Source organism: Perognathus longimembris, chromosome 23, assembly GCF_023159225.1.
Source record: "Perognathus longimembris pacificus isolate PPM17 chromosome 23, ASM2315922v1, whole genome shotgun sequence".
NCBI classification, from domain to species: Eukaryota; Metazoa; Chordata; class Mammalia; order Rodentia; family Heteromyidae; genus Perognathus; species Perognathus longimembris.
Window position 1 is genome coordinate 36,468,689 of NC_063183.1, and position 22,856 is coordinate 36,491,544.

Here is a 22,856-nt window from a genome sequence, read left to right on the forward strand (position 1 = left end):
ATGAGGGCACACGGGCTAACGTGGCGGCCAGGGAGCCTGGAACCGCCACAAACTAGAGCGGAGCTTCACCTTCGCCGCCGCGCCACGTGTTCCAAGACAGAGGCCGCGGCCGAGCATCCAGCCCCGCCCGGCCCAAGCGAGGGTGGAGGCCGTGCGGCCTGCGGAGCCCTGGGGGTGGGGAGTGGGGGGGACAGGGACCTCCGGGACGAGCGCCTCCGGGACGGGACCAAGAGGGCGCCCCTCCCTGGGACCAGGGCCCTCCTCCTGGGACGAGGGCCTCAGGATGGGACCAGGGCCTCCCGAGACGGGACCAGAGCCCTCCTCCTGGGACGGCACCAAGAAGGCGCTCTTCCCTGGGACCAGGGCCTTCGGGGACGGGACGCGGGCCTTCCTCCTGGGACGAGGGCCTTCCTCCTGGGACGAGGGCCTCAGGATGGGACCAGGGCCTTCCTCCTGGGACGAGGGCCTCAGGATGACCAGGGCCTTCCTCCTGGGACGAGGGCCTCTCAGGATGGGACCAGGGCCTCCCGAGACGGAACCAGGGCCCTCCTCCTGGGACGGCACCAAGAGGGCGCCCTTTCCTGGGACCAGGGCCTTCCTCCTGGGACGAGGGCCTCAGGATGGGACCAGGGCCTCCCTCCTGGGACGAGGGCCTCTCAGGATGGGACCAGGGCCTTCCTCCTGGGACGAGGGCCTCTCAGGATGGGACCAGGGCCTCCCGAGACGGAACCAGGGCCCTCCTCCTGGGACGGCACCAAGAGGGCGCCCTTTCCTGGGACCAGGGCCTTCCTCCTGGGACGAGGGCCTCAGGATGGGACCAGGGCCTTCCTCCTGGGACGAGGGCCTCAGGATGGGACCAGGGCCTTCCTCCTGGGACGAGGGCCTCAGGATGGGACCAGGGCCTCCCTCCTGGGACGAGGGCCTCTCAGAATGGGACCAGGGCCTCCCGAGACGGGACCAGGGCCTCTCAGGATGGGACCAGGGCCTCCCGAGACGGGACCAGGGCCCTCCTCCTGGGACGGCACCAAGAGGGCGCCCTTCCCTGGGACCAGGGCTTTCGGGAACGGGACGCGGGCCTTCCTCCTGGGACGAGGGCCTCAGGATGGGACCAGGGCCTCCCTCCTGGGACGAGGGCCTCTCAGGATGGGACCAGGGCCTTCCTCCTGGGACGAGGGCCTCTCAGGATGGGACCAGGGCCTTCCTCCTGGGACGAGGGCCTCTCAGGATGGGACCAGGGCCTCCCGAGGCGGGACCAGGGCCCTCCTCCTGGGACGGCACCGAGAGGGCGCCCTTCCCTGGGACCAGGGCCTCCCTCCTGGGAGGAGGGCCTCTCAGGATAGGACGAGGGCCTCCCCGGACCGGGGCTCCGGGATCGGGGGTGGAACTCTGGCTGCCGCACATTCCATTTCCTCGGCAGTTCTCTGCTTGCTCCGGGCCTGGGCTTGAACTCGGAGGGCGCTGTCCCCGACCAGCTTTGTGGAAGGCTCCGCCCTAGAGCCACAGCTGCCCTCTTGGCTCTTCGGAGGCGAATTGGAGATTAGAGCCTCACAGACTTTCCTGTGCTGACTGGCTTCGAACCTCAGAACTCAGCCTCTTGAGCAGATAGGATTACAGATGTGACCCATAGTGCCGTTTTTCTTCTTCTCTCTCTCTCCTTCCTTCCTTCCTTCTTTTGTTGGTCCTGGCTCTTGAACTCTGGGTCTGGGCACTGTCCCTGAGCTTCTTTTGCCCAAACCTAGTGCTAGTGCTCTACCATTTTGAGGCTACAGCGCCACTTCCGGTTTCCTGGTGGTTCTCCGGAGATAAAGTTTCTTGGACTTTCCTGCCCAGGCTGGCCTTGAACTGGGTTCCTCAGATCTCAGCCTCCTGAGTAGCTAGGATTACAGGCACGAGTCGCTGGCGCTCAGCGTTTTTTTGGGGGTGTGTGGGGGGGGGGACAGTGGCGATATACAGTCCAGGCTACCTCCAGTCCACAGTCCTGCCTCAGCCTCCTGAGTGCTGGGATTACAAGTCTGTACAGCCGGCCTTGCAGAGCAGCTTTCTGAGGAAGAAATGTATTTATTCTCTAAGAAAATTTCAATTTTGAACATTTAAGGACTTTTTAAAAAAATACAGGATTGACGTCAATTCAAGGTTTTATACTTGTTGGGCAGGCACTCCATAGGCTGAACCACATCTGCAGCCTGAACATTTAGTAGTTTTCTTGATCCTCCAGTGTACAGCCCCCATGCTCTGAGTTTAGTTCAAATATATATAATCACCATTGAATGAACTAGATGGGACTAAACAGCGCAAAATTAGACATGTGGGTAAAGAAGTGAAATACAGGGAATGTAAAACTATAGTATAATGCTTGGAATATGAAAAAAGATTTACAAGTGCAGTGGTACACCCATGTCTATAACCAAAGCACTTGGGAGTCTGAGGCAGGAGGATCCTGAGTTCCAAGCCAGCCTTGGCCACATAGTGATACCCTTTTACAGACAAGCACTACATGTCAGTTGTGTTGGCCAAACTCTAATTTGGAAGGACTTCCTGTTTTTTGTCAGCTTACTGCAGTTCTTTGTGGAATATCTCGACACCCTTCCAGTACAGTTCCATCTCCCCTCCCCCACTGAAGAATGCTTGAGTGCTAGGTTCTGGTTCTGTTTTGATCCACTCTTTACCCTCATTTCCTTGGATACCTGGGTAACCGCTGCAGCTAACTTACTCTCTGGGTCTTCAACCTGCCTGTCTCATTCTGGAGGTTTCTAGATAGACACGGTGTTCAGACCTGAGAGGATGGCTTCAGAGGGAAGTAAGTCTATGGTGGTAGAGGGGTCCTGCCACCTGCTCAGGATGTAGGGGATTCAGATTTGTTACTCTGGGAACAAGCTGTTTGGGTTGCCCTAGAGAGATGTGAGATGCTAAATCTTGCCAAAGGCATCACACTTAGGAAGGCTGGGAGGAGATTTTTACAGTTAAGACTGGGCCTCCCAACCTCAAGGAAGCATGCTGAGTGCAGAGGAGGGATGGCCTCCATAGGCAACTTGATTGGGGCGGGTGGGGGGGGGGCTAGCAGAGGTGTATGTGGTGGAGGTGTGCAGGTTCCAGGAGAAGGCTAAGTTCCTGGGTCTTTAAGAAGCAGGAGGCTGGTCTCAGATTTTTATCAAAGAGAATAGAACAGGGGCCCTGGGTTCTTCCAGTCCCAGTCTTTTCATTTTAATTTTTTAATTTTTTTGTGTTGCTAAGGATTGAACTCAGGACCTTGCTAGACAAGCACCCTAGCACTAAGATGCATCCCCAGCCCTTTGGGGCAATCTTTTGTGTTGTTTTTTGTACTGGATTGTTGAACTCAGGGCTCTAGGCTTTCTAGGTAGTTGTTCTACCACATGGTCACTCCTACAGCCCTTTGGTTTTCTCTCACTTTTTGCCTGGACCTCCACGTGATCCTCCTGTTTATGCTTGTCATGCAGCTGAGATCACACCTGTAAACTACCATACCCAGGTTATTGGTTGACATGGGCCCTTGCTAACCTTTTACCCAGGCTGGCCTCAATCAGCAGTCCTCCTGATCTCAGCCTCATGGGAATAAGTTGAATGTGTGGGTTGGAGTACTCTTTCTTGTTTGGTCAGGGCCAGAAACAGTGGGTTACCCCAGCTGGGATGAGCACTAGGATTTCCTTGGGATACTTGAGTATCTGACTCTGATAGTTGAGATGGGTTCGAATTTGAGTTTGTCTCTCATAGCTTCTCCATGATCAGAAAGTGGAGGCTGAGTGTTGTTAGCTTGTCAAGTGGAGTATTTTTTTGTAAGATGGGAGGAGAATGTCTTGGAATTATGCATGTTAGGTCCTGGGAGGTACAGCCCCTGATGAACCATGTTTCCATTTATATGCTGGTCTCTTTGTCTGCAGTGTACTTGGTTCTTAGCACCAGCTCAAGGCTGTGTTCTGAATGAGCCCAAAATTTCTGGCATTAGGAGTTCCAAGCAGAAGGACTGCTACTAGTCTGCGTGGCCAGCCAGTTACTTAACTACAGCACTGTAAACCACCCTCTCCCTACTAGCCTTCTTTCACCATTTCCTGGTGAGGGGAGGCTAATCTAATTCTTCCTAGTGTTCCTGGCTGTTGTGTTAGTTTCTGGGAACCAAGCATCCTGAGTACTGTGTCCCGGGAACTGCCACAGACCAGCTGGAGGCCTGCAGTGTCTGTCCTTGTTGTGACAGAGATGTCTGCTGGTGAATAGGTTTGGGGTTTGAGCTTCCCGGAGTCATTCCTCCTCTCCCAGAGTGCATCTTCCTTCTGTCATGTCAGACAAGGGGAGAGAGGAGAGTATGAGGAGCAACAGAAAAGGAAGTGGACAGGTTGGATCAGTAGTGGTGTGTGTGTTTGTGACTGGGGTTTTTAACTCAAGGCTTCATGCTTGCTAGGCAGGCACTGTACCCTTAACCCCTGCCCTACCCCAAGTCTGTCCCTCCCCTCCCCTCCCCTTCCCTTCCCTCCCCTCCCTTTCATTCCTTCCCTCCCTCTCTCTCTCTCTCTCTTTCTTTTCTTTTCTTTTTTTGCCAGTCCTGGGCCTTGGACTCGGCCTGAGCACTGTCCCTGGCTTCTCTTTGCTCAAGGCTAGCACTCTGCCACTTGAGTCACAGCGCCACTTCTGGCCATTTTCTGTATATGTGGTGCTGGGGAATTGAACCCAGGGCTTCAAGTATACAAGGCAAGCGCTCTTGCCACTAGGCCATATCCCCAGACCCTCTTTCTTTCTTTCTTTCTTTCTTTCTTTCTTTCCTTCTTTCTTGTCTCCAGTGCTGGGGGCTCTCTACTTTCAACTTCGTGCTGCTTAATTGGAAATAAGAGTCTCGCAAACTTTTCTGCTTGGGCTGGCTTTGAACCAAGATCTTCAGATCTCAGCCTCCTGAGTAGCTAGGATTACAGGTGTGAGCCACCAGCACTTGGTTTGCTTAAGTTATTTTTCAGGTAGGGTCTTATGCTTTTTGCTCTGACTGGCGGGACCAAGATCCTCTTATCTACCCCTGCCACATAGCTGGGATTGCAGACATGAAGCACCACTTCCAGACTGTTGGTAGGGTGTCTGGGCTGGTTAGCACCATGTTGTTCTCATCTCTGTCTCTCCCATAGCTGGGGTTACCGGTATTCAGTGGTGTTTTTGAAACTGCTTCCTTCTTAAGGTCCCTGTAGGTGCCTTGAGATGAGACAGAACTTTTTCTGGACTTGTTCCTTTGCTGCTTAGAGTCTGCAGTGGGCTATTTTCCCTACATAACAAGTGTCAGTTCTATTCTGCATCTACATAAGCAGCCTGCAGGGCTGACAGGGGATGTCTGCCAGGAATGGTCTTATAGAAGCTTTTAAGGTGGTGAGTGGCTTGACCTGTCACTTCTTAGAAGAAAAGGGGACACATTCTCAAGAGCAGTAATTCTCACCTGGAAGTAATGGATATCAAAATCGGATGGGAACATTTGCAAGCCACGCAGGTTCCTGGTGTGTGCCTGGTCCTTCCTCTGCTGCTCTCCTCACTTAGGACTAGGCCTAACTCCGCCCTCCTTTGCTTACTCGCCTCTTCTTCCTGTCTCAACAGCATCTCCACTGCTGGGGCTGGATGGGGCCCTGAAGCCTGGTGCAGCCCAGTCTTCTTCCTCAGCTCTTCCTTGTTCCCCATCTGCTCCTGGTCCAGCTGACCAGCCACCCTGGGAGCCATCTCCACAGCCGCCTGTGTCTTCGGCATTCTCTCCAGGAAACCCATTAGTGTTCTCAGCTTTTCCCAACCCACTGCTCATGACAGGGGATGGAAGTGGGACTGGCAAGGTCATCGTCAAGGTCAAGACGGAAGGAGGGGCCGCTGAGCCCTGTCAAACACAGAACTTCATTCTTACTCCGACAGCCCTCAGCTGGGTTCCCTCTAGGGCCCCCTGTGCAGCTTCTGAGGGCCCTCCACTTCGGCACATGGCAGCCTCTGATGGGAAGGTGGCTCTGCCCACCCAGGCTGCTGGAGGGAGCCAGGAGGGCTCCCCAGGCTTCCCTCTTCAGGCTCCTCCACCAGTGGCCCAACTGGCTCCCATTGTGCCCTTGGACAAGGCCTGGCCAGGGCTGCAGGGGACTAATGGGGAAGGAGGGTCTTCACTGGGTGAACTTGCCCACACGTCCAAGGGGGTATATGAGAACTTCCGGCGCTGGCAGCGCTACAAAGCCTTGGCGCGGCGGCACCTGCCTCAGAGCCCAGATGTGGAGGCCCTCTCCTGCTTTCTCATGTAAGCCTTCAGATGCAGAGGGTGGACTGGGGGTTGGGGGGGTTGGTTACCTAGGACTACTGGAGGATAATCTGTAACAAACCTGAAAGGTATGTTACAAAATCCATGCAGGCTGTAAGCCTTTTATAGTACCACTTGTTTACTGAAGGGAAGACCAGTGATCAGATGTTTCCTGTCCTTTGTTAAGCAAGGAGTAGTGACAACTAAGGTCTCTGATCCCTAGTGTCAGGTCTCCCCATTCACTTCACTGCCCTCAGACATTGAGCAGAGTGACCCAGGCCAGCTGGGGCAAGGAGTGTTGGGCAGGTAAGGATGGCACCAGGCAGGCAGAGGGTTTTGTGATCCTGGGCGGGAGACATTTATTCCTTTGTTCCCCATTTTCTTATCTAAAAAGGGGATGGTTACACCTACCCCTGAGGTTGCTGAGAAGACTAAAAGTGCTTGACAGAGTGCCTGGCACAGAGAATGCACCATTACACAGTAACTATTTTATTGCTATATAAAAAGGCAATCTTAGAGGTAAAGAGCTTACAAAAATCCAAAATGTCCTTACTTAAGGGAGTGTATTTTAGTCAAGGAGCCTGGGGTCCTAAGCAGTCTGTTTTGTTTATAAAGCAGTCATTCATCATCTGTCTCCCAAACAGACTGGCTATGTCTTTCAACTGCTCTGCACCCTCCACATTTCATGCAAACACTTCTGTGATGATACTTGATTGTACCGGACGTGGAGAAAGCTTACGTTTCCTCTTCTAATAGCCCAGCTCCTAAAAGGATCTCCCCTCAAGCAACTGAACCCGAGGCTTACCTAAAGTCCTAGATGAAACCTATCTTACTGAGTTTTTGCTTTCTCAGCATAGCCCTGCCTTCTCCCAGAGGCTGGCTAGCCAGTATGGCTTCTCCTGGTTTGCTAGAGGCCCATTCAGTTTTGGTCCCCGCAGACTCCTCCTCTCCATACTGGGCACTGAGCAGGGTCTCCACAGCCTGCAGTCCAGCCCCTCAGCTGCAGTCTTCTGGGAAGCTGGGGAGATGCTCATCCTGGGATGCAGAGGCCTGCTCCGTCTGACCCATGTTTGAGGACTCAGAGGGCAGTCTCCATGTACACCAGGCTCTTCATGTATTCTGGGTCAGAAAGGGGTCTAGAATCTTTTGGAAGTGAGGGTTGAATATTGAATATCGGATATTATCTGAAAACCCAAGGAATAAAAAGACCATTCATCCTTAAATGGAGGTTTGTTTAGGCTAGCAAGTTACTTTGAAAAATGCAAGGGTCTTAGCAGGATTACATATCCTTGGTAGTGAGCATCATTCTTATGCAACAGGAGTGTTTTTTTCCTGATGCTTAAGGATGGCACTGAGAATTAGGGGTTGTTGTCCTTGTTGATTTCAGAAAGCTAGGAGAATCATGTCTGATTTCACAACACTTAAGATAGAGGAGGCAAGTGTGGTAGGTGGTGGCAGGTTGGGAGGCCTAGGTCTCAAAACAGAGCCACGATAAGGCCCGAGTATTGCTAGATTTGAGGGGCCAGATGTGGATGGAGGTAGGCATCAGGACAAGGGTGGGGATACGCTTCTAGAACATGACTGACCTAATGGGGGTTTTAGCCCAGTGCTGCGTTCTCTGGCCCGCCTGAAGCCCACAATGACCCTGGAAGAAGGGCTGCCAAGGGCAATGCAAGAGTGGGAGCGTACCAGCAACTTCGACCGGATGACCTTTTATGAGATGGCAGAGAAGTGAGTCTGATGGGCCCTATACCCCCAGATGCTGGGTGCTGAGGGTGGGAGGGGCAGCAGAGAGATTTGTTGGGGCAAAGGTTGGGGTCTCCGGAGCCTTGCTGCTTTTCCCTGAGTTGATCCCTGCTGTCAGTCTATCCCATTCACTTCTTGGGAGTAGTCCTTGCCTGCAGGTCTAGAACCTACGTACAGGCCTTTCTGTGGAAGGTCTTAGTGTATGTACTTGGCAGACTGAAGCAGCTGAGCTATGAGGACATTGTCCTACCAGATTCATTTCTTACTGACCAGGTAACAAGTGGATATTGGTACAGAACTTTGGGGAGCAGCCTCTCTTCTGGAAATAGCAGTAAAAACAATCTCCCTTTCCCATCACAGGGAATTGGTTCCGGAAGAGGTTGATTGGGGGCACTGTAGGCCTGGCATGAGAGTGGGCTCCTTGCTCTTTAACCCCCATTTCTCCTTGGCTGAAGAATAGTGGCATGAATCTCCACTCAGTGCACTGCCGATTGAGGAGGCTGAGGCACCTCAACACAGGCGTTAGAGGACAGCCTGGGGAGTGTAGTGAGACCTTGTCTGCAAAGACCTCCTCACATCTGAGGAATGGGAATGCTTTCTTCCAAGCTTAGCTTCCATGTTCTCTCCAAATCTTCTGAACTCATTGCCTCCCGGACTGACCCTCCAAGGCCTGGCCCATCCTGAGGATGCCTGGATCTCAGTACTCTCCTCTCACTGCTGGAAGCTGCCTTGGCTGCAACTCTGGGCCCTGTTTAAGTCCGCAGCTGTCATTCTTTCCATTTGTAGACCAAGGTAGACAAAGCCTTTACAAGGAGCCCACCTGTTGGGCCCCCTAGACAGTTACACATGCCTGAGTTAGAGACTGTAGTCAGTACTGCGGCATTCGCTCCATGAGACTGAGTGAGACAGCTGTGGAGAAGTGCATAGGTAAAGGCTGTTCCTCATCCCTTCCTCAGTGGACCTCCCAAGTGGCCACTGTGGGGCAACATAGTGACCTCACCAAGTTTCCCAATTAGTGGAGGCTACTTGTGTGTGGCTTTCCCCTGGCTGGCTTGACTTAGTCAGGTCTTTGCCCGAAGGAGTGCTCGTCCTTTCTTGGCCATGCTTGGCTGCTGGCAGGGTTCTCCTTTTTTTCAGCACAGTCTGTGCCTTGTTTGCCCTTTGCAGGTTCATGGAGTTTGAGGCTGAGGAGGAGCTGCAGATACAGAAGGCACAGATGAACGGCTCTCAGGGCCAGTCTCCTGCAGTTCCTTTGAAACTGGACCCTCCAGGGTCCCTCACCCCTGAGGTGTGCCAGCAGCCAGGTAAGGCTACCCAATTCGAACCAGAGCAAAGAGCAGGCTGGAATGAAGTCTGCAGAGGCCAGCTACAGACTAGGTAAGGCATTGCCTGATTCTGGGAAGTCATTCCACACAATGCTTCGTAGGAAGTTTGATTGTCCATTTCCCTTTCTTTGACCTAAACTAGATACTGGTCTAGGACAGGTAAGTGAAGTCCTCTATGTTTACCTGGCTGTAAATTAGGCCCATACTACCTATGAGGAGGGGGTTTCTAGGAAGTACAGCATGTATGGAGATGGAATGTGATCTTGTGACACCATTCGAGATGGGACTTCCCCAGGATGGTTTGATTCAGTGGGGCCCCTTTTCTGTGCCCAGATTGCTTCCCCTACAAGTAGAGATATTAGGTGGAAGCCTTTTTCAGTTCCCTCCTGTTTCCTTCTCTGCCCTCAGTGTACATCCCAAAGAAGGCTGCCTCTAAGACACGGGCTCCCCGCCGGCGGCAGCGCAAACCCCAAAGACCTCTAGTTCCTGAGGTACCCAAGGAGATCCCTCCAGAAGCTGTAAAGGAGTACATTGACATCATGGAAGGGCTGGTGGGAAGTCACTCGGACTCAGGGGAATCAGGCAGAAGGCTTGAAGAGGAAGGACAGCAGGAGGAAGGGGTATATCCTGATGCAAGTCTCCTCAGCTACATGGATGAGCTGTGTTCTCAGGAGGTCTTTGTCTCCAAGGTGGGCTGGGCCTGCACAGCTGCTCTCTTGCAGCCCTTGGGAGTTGTGTTCTGTGGGAGGCAGTAGGGTACATTCTAGAACTGGGAAATGGGTGTAGTAGTCATGGTGGATGAACTCCAGGGTGGTTGTAGGGATATGTGCCTGGGCCGTCTCTAAAGACCTTCACTCCCAGATCTGTCTGTTGGGAAGGAGTGCCTCACTGTCCCTTCTGTCCCCAGGTGGAGGCTGTCATTCACCCTCAGTTTCTGGCAGACCTGCTCTCCCCAGAACAACAGAGGGACCCTTTGGCCTTAATGGAGGAACTGGAGCAAGAGGAAGGGCTCACAATTGCTCAGGTAGGCCTGGGATCTGGGATGTAGTCTCAGAAAAGAGGCTCACATGGTTTTGTCTAGCCATGTCCAGTTTTAGATGTTGTGCCTCTAGAGGAACAGTTCAGGTAATTCCTTCAGTTATTTCCTGAAGATGATTCAGTATAAATTCAATGCACAGGAATAAGTAACAAAAAGACAGGGGGACAGGTAAACACCTGTGGCTCATACCATATTCTTAGCTGTGTGGAAGGATGAGAATTAAAAAGGTTGATGAGACCCCTTCTCAATGCACAGCGGGGCACAGTAGAGCACATATGACATCTCTAGTCACATGGGGAACTGAGTTTGGGAAGATGACGGTGCTAGGCCAGCCAGGGGAGAAAAGTCCACAAGACTGTCTCCATGGAAGGGAATGGACATAGTGGCTCTCACCTGCCATCCCAGCAAGAATGGGATCTACCTGAAAGTAGGTAGCCACAGGTGTGCAGCTTGAGAAGCAAGACCTGAGTCTGAAAGTAACCATAAAAAAACCAAGGCTGGAGGCAAGCACTATAGTGATAGCCTAGCCCATTGGAAACAAGAGCTGCCATATTTCTGATATGATTACTTAAGTCACCTGCTTTCCTGCCCTGCCCCTGCCCATACATCAACACCTACCACCCACTCAGCCTCTTCTCCACAAATACACCTATAGCTGGTGTCATCTGTTCTCTTCCAGCTGGTCCAGAAGCGCCTCTCAGCTTTGGAAAAGGAAGATGCGCAAGAACCTCCCAGCTGCAATGGTGCTCAGTCGGACTCAAGTCCTTCAGTTTCTGATGAGGATGAAGATGGGGATGGGCGGCCTTGGTCCTCCTCTGGGCCACAGGCAGCTGTAGGCACTGTTCACCTAGGAAAGGCTGCTGCTTCAGGCAAGCAGGCAAGAGAAATGCCTGGTGGGCAGGAACAAGCCCAAAGTAGGCCTAGTGGGATGCGCAGGGATGGGAAGACCCCACCCCCTCATGGCTGGGAGCCACAGCCAGGACTCACAGCCTCACAGGGAACACAGCCTGCCTTGAGTGTGGCAGGAAGAGGGTCTGGGGAGGTTATAAACCAATTGCCTCCGAGTCAGGATGGCCACCTGGGAGAGGGCAAGGTCCTTGGGGATGGCCAGAGGGCTGACAGGACTTCAGAAGCTTTGCCTGTTTGCTGTCAGGAAGGGCCCCAACCCACACGAGTCCCCAGTGTGGATCCTGGGCTCACGGAGTCCGTTGCTGTGCAAGGACAGGGGTTAGAAAAGCAGGGCCTGGGGTTGCAGACAGGACAACAGATGGAGGTATCTGGTGAGTCTCCACAGGGGACAGTGCCTTTAGGAATTTCCCAGGAAGGCTCTTCAGGAGCTCTGTGGAGAGAAGGAGAGCCTCCCACGATTCAGAATTATGACCAGAATCCTTCCCCTGGGGTGAGGGACCAGGAAAGGGCTCTCAGCCCAGGACTTTGGCTGAGCAGTGAGATGAATGCGGTAGGCTTGGAGTCGCCCTTCCAAATGGAAGAGGTCATGGAGAGTTTCCAAGATGGGGCATGTGTAGTTGTGCACCCAGCAAGAGAGTCCACAGACAGCTTCCCCCTGGGTCATGGAGAAGCCACAGCACTTGGGAAGGCAGGGAGTGCTGTCGTTCCCAGTGGAGGCACAGATACCGTAGCTGCTGTAGGAAAGATAAATGGCTACAGCTTGCCAGAACCGTTGATGGATAACAGCCTGGAGTCGATGCCCAAAGAATATAGGGAACAGAGCCTTGAGACCCTCCAGGATCCCAGTGATCTGTGGGCTGACAGTTGTTCCCCACAGCTGGGGAGCGCTGATGTCTCCACTCTGGAGCCTCCCAAAGATGCCCTACTATCTGCATGCCATGAGAGTCTTTTTATCGTGGGTACCCCAGATGCCTTCCTCCCACAGATGCCCAGCCAAGACTCAGAGAACAGAGGCAACCCTTTCTCTCCTCTGTTAGAGACGGTAGAGCATGTCAGCACACTAGATGTCTCAGATTACTGTAGCCTCCACCTACGGGCCAGCGAGGATTTTAATTCTTATGACTTCCAAGTAGAGAGGAGGGAAGACAGCTGCCTGTCTAGGTGTGATGACCTTGTTCTTTTACAGGACCATCTAGAGTCTTACATTCCCAGGACTCTGAACTCCCCATCTTGCCATAGCCTTGGAGGCACTTCCCCAGGGTGGGAAAGCAAGGAGGCTTTAGCTCTAAGAGAAGGCTCTATTAGTGAAGCACATAACTCCCTGGATGGGGCCAGGAGAAGGGAGGAGGAGGAAGTAGAGGAAGAGGGAGAGGATGAGCAACTCTCCAACTTTGCTTACCTCTTGGCCTCAAAGCTCAGCCTATCTCCAAGGGGGTGCCCCCTCAGCACTCATGCCACCTCTGGAGGTCAGGTCACCCAGACGGCATCCCAGCTTTCCACCCAGGCACGGGGCTCAGGCCAGCTCCCATGCCCTGCCACCAAGTCTGAGGGGCAAGGTCTGGCTGGAGGATCAGTCCCTGCTGTGAAGAGATCCCAGCTAGGAGTTCAACTTGGAGCCCACGGGGAGAAGCCCCCAGCACTGGGGGTGGCACAGCCTTCGCCGTCTAGGAAGAGACGGGGTGACAGTCATGCCACAGGCAGAAGGAAGAAGCGGCGCCGTAGCCAGGTGTGAACAGGACCATCCTACCCCACCTGCCAGTCCCCAAGGGTGGGTGCCCTAGAGATTCCACTGCTGCTGTGTACCACTGGAGATGCAGTGGGGCCCTGGGCTGTGCAGGTGTCTGTGGGAGCCTGGGTGGGAGGTAAGACTGGCGAGGTTGGGTGTAACTGGTCCCTGTAGTTGGAAGTGAGGGGGAAGGACATTTGGAAGGAGCTATGTGAAAAGAAAAAAAAACCAAAACATAAAGGGTTTTTCTTTTGGTCTGGATTGTTCTTGCTATGTCCTTTGCGTGTCCACTGTAATGGGCAAGATATTATGAAAGTAGATGGGGTAAGTTACAGACTCTGAGGATCAAGAAACTCTGCTGCCCCCAACCTCATCTTGGCTCCTGCAGCATCTTCTGGGCCCGCAAGGAGCTTTCATGCTGTGACCAAAGGTCATGTTTTATTCCTTCTTCCCAAGCCTGGACTTTGCCACAAGAAGACTTACTGGTGTGAGGGGCATGCTGTGACTGTCTCCAGAAAGGGGAAGGTGCTTTGACCTGTCAGACTCTATGGCAGACAACTAATTTCCTCAATCAAATTAATCCTCTGTGTTGTGGCCAGACATGGCACCTTATAGGCCCATTTCTTTCCTGAAGAGGTGAGGCAGGAAGGGCTGCTAGGTCCACCCCTCATCTTGTGGCAGGGGGACTGTTTCTCCTTTGGGGCTGCTCAGCCCTACAGGAGATGACTTTGGTACAGACACAGCTCTGACCCCTACTGCGAGTGAAGAAAGCCGCTCTCGGCGGTAAGCTATCTTTCAACCTTTCATCAGAACAGAACAGAACAGAGGAATGGGCTGGAAAGAGGTTTGTGTGGCAGCTGTCCTGAGAGGGAAGGTGGAAGCCCCTGTAGTGTCTACAGGAAAGAGTGCCCTGCACCAGGAGTGGGGAATTCACCAGTCCTTGACACTGGCCCCAGAGCACTCTCAGTCCTCCACTAAGCACCCTGTAGCCATTCATCCCTTACCTTCCAAACTAAGGATATCAATGTCACTGAACTTGGTTTTTTAAATAGATATATATTTATATATAAAATAGTTTCTTACAAAAAATTAAAATCAACTTAAAATAACAAACATTGATAACAAAAAACAAACCAGAGCAGAGATGGGATTACAGCATAGGGTTAGGCCCCCGGCGCTGTCCTGAGTGCGGGGCTGGAGGTGAGCCGAGGTGGAAGGGGTGGGCAGCAGGGGCACTCGTGGAGAGGCGTGGGGGAGGCCCAGGCACTCACTCGCCCTTGGGCTTGGGTGCTTGCACAGTCCCGTTGGCCAGGGCAGTGGGGCTGCCTGGGGGTGAGGCATTTGGAATCTGGGAGATGCTTCGGAGAGTGCATGGGGGGCGCAGGTAGGTGCTGAAGAGCTTCCCGTAGAGAGGGTCATGAAGGGAGAATTTCTGGAACTGATCTGAACAGATACAAGGTGAGAAAAGAAGTAAAAAGGCCCAAGAATGAAAAGCGGACATAGCTGCTCTTTCAGACAGAGCCTGGCTCCCTCTATCTACTTTCTCAAATCCAGGTTTGTGTTTTTCTTCCTTTTTTTTTTTTTTTAAACCAGCTCTGGGGCTTGAACTCAGGGCCTGGGTGCTAACTGTGAGCTTCCTTTTGCTCAAGACTAGCAAGCACCCTTACCACTTGAGCCACAGCATTACTTTGGGCCCTTTCTGTTTATGTGGTGCTGAGGAATCAGACCCAGAGCTTCATGCATGCTAGGCAAGCACTCTACCACCGAGCCACATTCCCAGCCCTTGTTTTTCTTCTTTTCCAAACTTAACTCGTAAAGATTCTGAGTCCCAACGCAGGCCTCCCCCTTGCTCCCTCCAACCCAGCACTCTGGTTCCCAGTGCTGACTGTGCCCCAGGTACCCATGCAGATCATGAAGGCTGTGACTCACAGAGGGAGAGGCCCTGGCTGGGTCCTGGCTGGCACAGCTCGGCATGCAGAGTGGAGGCAGCAGGGCGGGGTGAGCCTAACAGCAGGTGCAGGATAGTGCTGAAACCATCTTTATACAACAGGCGACCAGATCCCTCTGCCTGCTCTTCAGCAAAAAGCTTGGGCAAGAGGGATGCAAGTCAAGTGTCATCTCTTGACAGGCTCCTGCTCTTCCGAAAGTGCTCACACTAGTGTTCTTGGACTTTTGGGGCCCTTTCTACAGGATAACTGGAAGCTTCCTGGCTTCCACCCTCTGGTTCCCACTTATCTCCATACAGTGGTGCTGGGGTCCTGCAGCACAAGGCTGTGTAACACCAGGCAGGATACAAGGTACTGCTGACCAGGAGCCACTGGGACCGACACACCACAAATTCCTTCAAGGTGAAGGCAGCCATTGGGCATGCCCTAACCCCAGGTACCTCAAAAGCTAGACGAATCAGCTCCTCCAGACTCCTGCTCCCATCCAGAGCCGCTAGTGCCAAAGCAACGTTGCGGAAGTCCACCAAACCCTGGGCATCCTGCAGGGTAAAAGAAAAACCAGAGCAATGCAGGAGCCTCAGAACCTCATCTTCCTTTGTGGTCTCTCTGGCCATGGGATCCACTCAGTAGACTTGGCTCCTTCCCCTCAGCAGGCATGACCTGTGACCACAATGCTCAGAAATCCCATGATACCCAGGAATGGTGGGGAGTCCTGGAGAATTCTGGAGTTACCATTGGACATGCCAGGGGAGGGCATTTCTGATCCCCAAGCTGGACAAACTGGTTCTCTCACGTCAGCCTCTGTGGGAGAACTGGTCCAACAAAATCCAAGGGGGAGGGGGGCATTGGCCTAACCGCTTGCAGAAAATTTAAATTCAAGTGGGATTCCTGTTGTGCCAGCTATCCAAGGACTCCATATGCTGCTGCTTCTGGAGCAGCTTGTGTGCAGCCCAGGCTGACCTCTGACTTGACATCCTTTTATGGTTAGGGTTAGGTGTAGGGCTGGGGTTAGGTATGTGTGTGTGTATACATCAGATCTCTGCTGGGATTGCAGGGAGGTGTGTGTGTGACCTCTGACTTGACATCCTTTCAAGTGCTGGGATTATGGTTAGGTGTAGGGCTGGGGTTAGGTATGTGTGTGTGTATACATTAGACCTCTGCTGGGATTGCAGGGAGGGGTGTGTGTGTGTGTGTATATATCAGATCTCTCAATTACCGGTGTGAGGGCATCAGGGTGCACTCTGTCTCTCCAATATCCTTGAGAGGATGTTGACAGCCAAAGTGCATTTTCAGAAAAGGGCCCTTAGAGGGACTAGGGGACTAGCTCAGTGGTACAACGCTGAACATGTCCTGGTCTTGGGTTTTATCTCTGGGCCCAGGAGTGTGGAGAAGGAAATTCCCCGCAACTATTGCTGGCTGTTACAAACTTTGTTTTTTTCTTTTGCCAGTCCTGGGGCTTGGGACTCAGGGCCTAGGCACTGTCCCTGGCTTCTTTTTGCACTTGAGCCATGCACTGCTTCTAGCTTTTTCTGTTTACGTGGTACTGAGGAATCAAACTGAGGGCTTCATGCATGCTAGGCAAGCACTCTACTGCTAAGTCATATTCCCAGCCCCAGCTTCTAGTTGGCTGAGGTAGTAGACACCTATAGTCCCAGCAACTCAAGAGGCTGAGGTAGGAAGATCACCTGAGTCTTAGGATTCCAGACCAGCCTGAGCATGAGTATTCTCTTTCCAAAAGAAAGAAAAAAGAAAAAACAGAACAACAAAAAGAATCTTCTAGAATTATAGTTAGCCTGGGAAACAGTTACATCATAGGAAATACAGTTTGCCAAGATTCTTGATTCAGCTCAGGAAATGGCTTCGAGAAGCTACAGAATATTTGAAAAAAAAAATCTGCCCAAGTACCATAAATACTTGTGGGTCTCTCTTCTCCAGATCTGACCTATGCAGAAGTGTTTTTTTCCCCCACCACTCTCCCACCTCACCCTCACAGCTCCTGAGACAGACCCCATGTCTCAATGACTCAGTCCTCGGCTTTGTCAGTCCCTAAAGTGGCATCAGAAACTGATGGGCTCTTCCCTTTTCCTCCCACATGATCACACAGGGCTCTGAAATGTTCGGGATACATGGAGAAACCCTCGGGTACATACTCCGCTGGTGGCCACAGCACTCTGTTACGGTCCTGCCACTGGGAGCAGGATGGCCTGCCCTGCTGCCCTGCCACCCTGGGCTCCACTTTCTTTACCTGCTGGAAGTAGCTGAAGGCACCAGCCACCGTCTGAGGGTCCGAGAGCTGAAGCTGCCTGGCAAACTCCCCCTGGCTGATCATCCGACTCCTGCCTGGCTCTGCCTCGGTGTCCACATGGCCAGGGGACAGCCTGCAATGCAATTGTTGAAGGCACAGAGCTCAGTGTCTTCCAGACTCACCACACAGCAGGGCCTTGGCCCAGCACCAAGGGGAACACAGCACAGGTTTCGATGCTGTTTTATTTTTCCCCTTGTGGTGCTGGGATAGAACCTAGAGCTTCATGAAGGCTAGGCAAAGGCTCTGGCACCCAGCCACACCCTAGACTCTCAATGGCTGCTATTCTAAGGGAGCTCTTTGTCCCCCCTGTGCACTCTTCTTTCTTACACTATTCACCCTCCTCTGTCCTGTTCCTTTTGTTTTGGTATGGGGGACTATACATGTTAGGCAAGCACTCTACCACTTGAGCCAGAGACCTTTTATTTCTATTTGGCCTTCGAGATAGGATTTTGCTAGCTTTGTAGGTTGGACTTGAACTTGTAATCCTCTTGCCACTACCTCCAAGTATCTGGGATTATAGGCAATCAGCAATTAGTAAATGTCCTCTTTCTTTTACTCTTACCTTAAAAAAAAAAGCCTCTTTCTTCTCTCTTTCCCTCTCTTCAAGGACAGAGTCTTAGTACACAGCACAGGCCACAGCCTGGCTTTGAATTTACAATCCTTTTACTTGTGTTGAGATTACAGGTATGCACTATCATACCCTGCCCCTTGTTTTTGTTTTGTTTTTAAGAATTTCCCTCTTCTATTTCACACCCTCCCCTACTTATTTTCTCAATGTGTGATATTGCTTGTGCCCTCATCTTTTTTTTTTTTTTTTGGCCAGTCCTGGGCCTTGGACTCAGGGCCTGAGCACTGTCCCTGGCTTCCTTTTGCTCAAGGCTAGCACTCTGCCACTTGAACCACAGCGCCACTTCTGGCCGTTTTCGGTATATGTGGTGCTGGGGAATCGAACCCAGGGCCTCATGTATATGAGGCAAGCTCTCTTGCCACTAGGCCATATCCCCAGCCCCTTGTGCCCTCATCTTTGAAGCTACTTACCCAGCCTTCCGAAGCACCTTGCCCAGTTCCCAGAGCTGTGGCTCCAATGCTACCTTCAGTCGGCCTACCACAACCACAGGCAAGCTCCCTACAAACTCACATTCAGTGGCTGGAATGCCCAGAGCCCTAGGAAGACAAAGAATGGAGTGCAGGGGAAGGGAACAGAAGAGGCTTCTGAGTGTTCCTCAGAGGTTCCTGCCACTGTCTAGCAGGTCAGGCGCCTTTACCTTTCCTTCCTCTGTTTCAGTGGCTACCTCCCCTCTGCCCCCTCCTTCCCCGGCCTTATCTTTGCTCTTTCGCCCTTTGTTTGCTCAAGGAAGTGCTCTGGGTGGCACACTCACTGTGCCATGACCTTCTGGACATTGTTGGCATACAGGGTGGGATCTCTGCTCTCCTCAGGGCTGGGCTGGTACACAGGGAGGAACTGAAATAGACACAAATCTTTTTCAGATCCTGGAAGAGAGGAGTGACCACCCCCAATTTTCCCAAAGCTCTGAGGGCCTGTGATGTCTTCTCCCATCCCACAACCGCGGCATACCTCCACATCCACGATGCTGCAGGGCTGGGCCGCCGTGAGCCAGAGGACTTTGAGTCTAAGAGGAGACAGACTGTCATGTTCACCGGCCCCTGAGCAGGGGACAGACCGTCATGTTCACCAGCCTCTAAGTATGGGCTCTTCCTGTTCTGAGAGGCAGTGGAAGTTCTGCCCATGGTTGAAAAGTGGACCCTAGCCATGCTCCTGGCCACATTCCTGGCCTAGCTGAGTGAACACACAGTTGGGAGACCAGAAGCACAGAAAGAGGGAAGAGTATCTGGTCAAAAGCTCAAGGCTTGCCAGGGGTGGTGCCTTTCCAAAAGGGGCCGCTGAGGGTGCACTACACAGTGAGTGAGAAGGAGCCATGAGGGCAGCAGGAATGGCTGGGTGGAGAGCCAGGATGTGTTAGGTCAGTGAGAAATGGGCTTCTCCACTAAAGGATGCTCGGTCCTGCAGTGAGAAAGGCCACCTATCACTTCTGCACATCAGCACAGGGGCTAGGAATTCTCTGATGGACCTCACTGCCCACCCTCATTCAGGACCCCCAAACTCACACTCCAGGGCCTCTCCATGCCCAGCTGGTGGTATCCTGGGAGAAAAGCAGAGGGGGGCAGGGAATTACCCGCTTGTCCTCAACACACGCCCTCACCGGGGCAGGGCGCTACCCACCTGCCCTACATTCATACCCCTCCCTCCGCACACCCTCACTAGGGTAGGGCACTATTCACCTGCCCCCAACACGTCCTCACAGGGGCAGGGCATTACCCATCTACCCCATTGGTGCCTACCCTCAAAGGCTGAATGGTTCCCACTTATTCCCACTTGAGTGGACTCATGTGCCCCATTTCTAGGCTTTCTTGAACTCAGACTTACCAGACTGTTGGGGTAACGGATGAGGACAGGCTGCACAGGTACCCCTGCAATGAAGGCCCCTAACCCACCCCACCCCAAGACAGAGATTTGTGCGAGGCCAAGAGTGAGAGGGGGCAATTCACAACTGACATCTGGCTGTATTACACTTATTTGTAGTTCTTTTTCTTTTTTTTTTTTTTTTTGCTGGTCCTGGGGCTTGAACTCAGGGCCCAGGTGCCATCACTGAGCCTCTTTTACTCAAAGGTAGCATTCTAACCACTTGAGCTTTTTCTGTAATTAATTGGAGATAAGAGTCTCATGGAGTAGCAAGGTAACAGGCATGAGCCTCAAGGGCCTGGCAGACTTTTATCCATTCTGTATAATGAAGTGAATACAATTCATTTTTTAGAATGTATATGACCTATAATTATTATAGCGACTATTACTGTGTATTGTTATTGATAGGCTTTCAGTTCTACTCCTTATTTTTTCTAGTTTACATCAATATTTAAACTCTTGATCAGAAATATAAAGTTCCTACTGTACCAAAAAAAAATAGTTTCATGGACTTTGCTGCTTGGGCTGGGTTTGAACAGTGATCCTCGGATCTCAGCTCCCTGAATAGCTAGGATTATAAGGGTGAGCCACCAGTACCCAGCTCTCATTTGTAATTTTCTGACTCCTCAACTTGTCAGCACTAGGCAAAGGCTCATTGTACCCCTTTCTCCCTGCAACCCTACTACTATTCCATGTTTTCCATTATTCCTCCCCAACACCCAGGCTCTCTTTCCCATAACCTTACCAATTTAAACCCCACCACCATTTTACATACCTGGCTTGAATTTAAGCAAAGCCTTCTTGTTGGAACAGGTACCTTCAGGAAAGAAAAGAACCTGGGAAGAAAACCCAAGTGCAGAATGAGGTGAGAGCAGAGGGACGGTGAGGAGAGGGTTCTAAGACCTTTACTGACCTGAGGCCACTTGCCTCCCGAGGTGGCCCGCCTCCGGACCTCCTCCACCACGCGGCGACGAGAGGCTGGGTCATGCCTCGACACAAGGATGGCTTGGTTGAATCGAAGAAGGGCTGGGGATAGGAAACAGTAAGGGGTGAGTCATGTGGCTTTGACCCCGAACATTAACATCTGCAGCCTTTCCTTCTTCAACATTCATTGCACCTTATCCTTTCAGAGATGGGACCAGGGCTACCCTACTTGCCCATTCTTGATGCCCTAGCCTGAGTCTAAGAGATGGCTGACAAATCCTGTCAATGTGCATTTATCATGGGCCCTGCTGGAAGCTGACTCTCTCCAGTGTCTCTGGCCCAGGGCTACCACCCTCTCTTTTCCTGATGGAAGTCTCACCTCCAATGACAGGCACCGACAGGTTCTCTGCTCGTGACACCACCTTGGGCAGGTCACAGGGCAGAAGAACAATGGGGTCAAAGAAAGTGGAGTGTGGAGCAGCCACCAGGACAGGGGCTTGAAGGCGAGTGGCCCTCTGGCCTCGAACTCGAATCCGAAGGAAGCCCAGCAGGAAGAAGAGCAGGCGGCTCAGGCCCAGCACACCGTTGTGACACACTGTCCTGCGGGATTAGGGTGTGTGTGTGGGGGGAGGTCAGCGGTCTTCACCCCCTGCCACCCTGTACCCGGTGTTATCCTGCAGGGTTGGGGGGGAGGGGGGTCAGTGGCCCTCACCCCCTGCCACTGGGTGCTCCAGTCAAACACACTGTTCTGCAGGGTTAGGATGGGAGGCAGCGGCTCTCACTCCCAGCCACCCACATCCAAGCCACTGGAAGAGTAGACCCTCACCCTCCTTGCCACTGTGCACACGAGCACTCCTCTTTCCTTCTCAAATACTTGGGTTACAGCTTTAGTGTCTACCCCTAGAGGACATGCCAGGGCACCTCCGAGATGAGGCTGGACAGTCCCAGTTCAGAACCCTCTTCCTCCTCCTGTAAGGGAGTGCTGGCAGAGTAGCTAGCAGGGAGAAGAGGCCTAGGAACCAACTCCCTTCCTTACTTCCTCCATCCTGTAATTGGCTCCTGAAGCTGCTCTTCGGTCAGACCTGCTACTTGCAGCCATGCAAAAGGCCAGAGGAGAAAGAGGACGATGAAGGCCAGCAGCACGCGGACGGGGGCCAGCAGCACCCCCAGGAAGCAGAACTGCAGAGGGTGGGAGAGGGTGTTCCTGAGGGCCCGAGGCCACGTCCAGTCTCCCCACCCGTCCAGGGCCAGCTGGGGCAGGTGTGGGAGCAGGCTTAGGGCCTGGGCTTCAGGTGGGACGAAGTGAGAGTGAAGGCAAGGACGCATGCGCCCCATGTCCTAGGTCAGCGGCCCCCGCCCCATCGGTGAAGGTCATGAGATGCCAGGTGCCCAGCGGTGGCCTGGCCGCAGGGGAGGCCCAGTCCATTCCGGGAACCGGGCCCGGAGCGGGAACACCCAGCCGTGCGCTGGCCTCCCCCGGGCCCGGCTCGGGCCAGGCAGCGGCCGCCCTCAGTGCCGGCGACGGGGGACGCCGGCCCGGCCAGGTTCCACCGGGGATGGAGACGCCCGCCGGCCGGATTCCACCGGGGACGGGGTTGCCAGGAGCCCGGGGAGGGCAGGTAAACAGACCCGGCCGGGGCCGCCTCCGGGCCCCCCCCCCCCCCCCGCACCTCCGCGGCCCTGCCCCCACGCGAGGCCCGCGGCTCTGGGGCCGGGCCGCGCCGCCGCCTGCGGACTGCGGCTCAGAGCATCCCGCAGCGCGGCCGCGCCGACTCCGTCCGGCCGGCCTCGGCCCCGCGCGCGCCCGCTCCCCGCGCAGCCCAGCCGGGTCCCCGCGCTCCGCGGCCCCCGCGCCCGCCCGCCCGCGCTCCCGAGCCTCCCCTGCCACGGCCTCCAGGACCCGCGCGACCTCCGCCACCCGCACGGCTCCTTCCCGGCCCCGCGACCCGCCACGACGCCCGCAGCCCCCGCGGCCCCGCCCGCCCGCCCCGCACGGCGCCCCGCACCTTCACTCTCTGGAGGCGGGAGAGGCGCAGCTCGTGCACGAAGGGGTTGGGGGGCGCCGGGGGCCCGGGGTCGGGCTCGAGGGGGACCCGACTCCCCGGACTTCCCTGGCGCATGGCGGGAGGAGGTGCAGGGAGCCCCGGCCCCCGCCGGCCCGGCTCCGGGCCCCGCTCGGCACCACCACGGCGGCTCCTGCAGCGGCG

General features: G+C 53.8%; 2 protein-coding genes across 4 annotated transcripts; one reads left to right on the forward strand and one right to left on the reverse strand.

Moving 5' to 3' along the window:
• The first annotated feature begins 2,766 nt into the window (after positions 1-2,766).
• Nutm1 (NUT midline carcinoma family member 1) lies at positions 2,767-12,998 on the forward strand. The gene is made up of 7 exons (XM_048332067.1): positions 2,767-2,797; positions 5,578-6,247; positions 7,850-7,978; positions 9,161-9,297; positions 9,727-10,007; positions 10,226-10,342; positions 11,037-12,998. The coding sequence occupies exons 1-7, from the start codon at positions 2,782-2,784 to the stop codon at positions 12,996-12,998; spliced, it is 3,312 nt and encodes a 1,103-aa protein (XP_048188024.1). The 5' UTR covers positions 2,767-2,781.
• A 1,074-nt stretch (positions 12,999-14,072) lies between these two features.
• On the reverse strand, positions 14,073-22,856 carry Lpcat4 (lysophosphatidylcholine acyltransferase 4). 3 transcript variants are annotated; one of them, XM_048332782.1, is made up of 14 exons: positions 22,656-22,856; positions 21,686-21,828; positions 21,029-21,249; positions 20,639-20,751; positions 20,501-20,561; positions 19,690-19,748; positions 19,371-19,405; positions 18,820-18,874; positions 18,623-18,705; positions 18,282-18,407; positions 17,184-17,316; positions 15,379-15,477; positions 14,922-15,078; positions 14,073-14,435 (listed from the first exon to the last, which is right to left on the reverse strand). In XM_048332782.1, the coding sequence occupies exons 1-14, from the start codon at positions 22,767-22,769 to the stop codon at positions 14,260-14,262; spliced, it is 1,575 nt and encodes a 524-aa protein (XP_048188739.1). In that variant the 5' UTR covers positions 22,770-22,856; the 3' UTR covers positions 14,073-14,259. The 3 variants fall into 3 exon arrangements, with proteins under 3 accessions (XP_048188739.1, XP_048188738.1, XP_048188737.1); XM_048332781.1 differs by lacking the exon at positions 22,656-22,856 and having other exon boundaries at positions 18,656-18,705; positions 21,686-22,041; XM_048332780.1 differs by lacking the exon at positions 22,656-22,856 and having other exon boundaries at positions 21,686-22,029.

Excerpts from the sequence above, each read along its gene's own strand:
- Nutm1 (XM_048332067.1), top strand. Across the intron at positions 9,298-9,726 it reads TGAGGTGTGCCAGCAGCCAG|TGTACATCCCAAAGAAGGCT; the intron begins GTAAGGCTACCC and ends CTCTGCCCTCAG. Across the intron at positions 10,008-10,225 it reads AGGAGGTCTTTGTCTCCAAG|GTGGAGGCTGTCATTCACCC; the intron begins GTGGGCTGGGCC and ends TTCTGTCCCCAG.
- Lpcat4 (XM_048332780.1), bottom strand. The coding sequence starts at position 21,984 with ATGGGGCGCATGCGTCCTTGCCTTCACTCTCACTTCGTCCCACCTGAA. Across the intron at positions 19,406-19,689 it reads TCCGTTACCCCAACAGTCTG|GATACCACCAGCTGGGCATG; the intron begins GTAAGTCTGAGT and ends CTTTTCTCCCAG. Across the intron at positions 18,706-18,819 it reads GCAGCATCGTGGATGTGGAG|TTCCTCCCTGTGTACCAGCC; the intron begins GTATGCCGCGGT and ends TGTCTATTTCAG.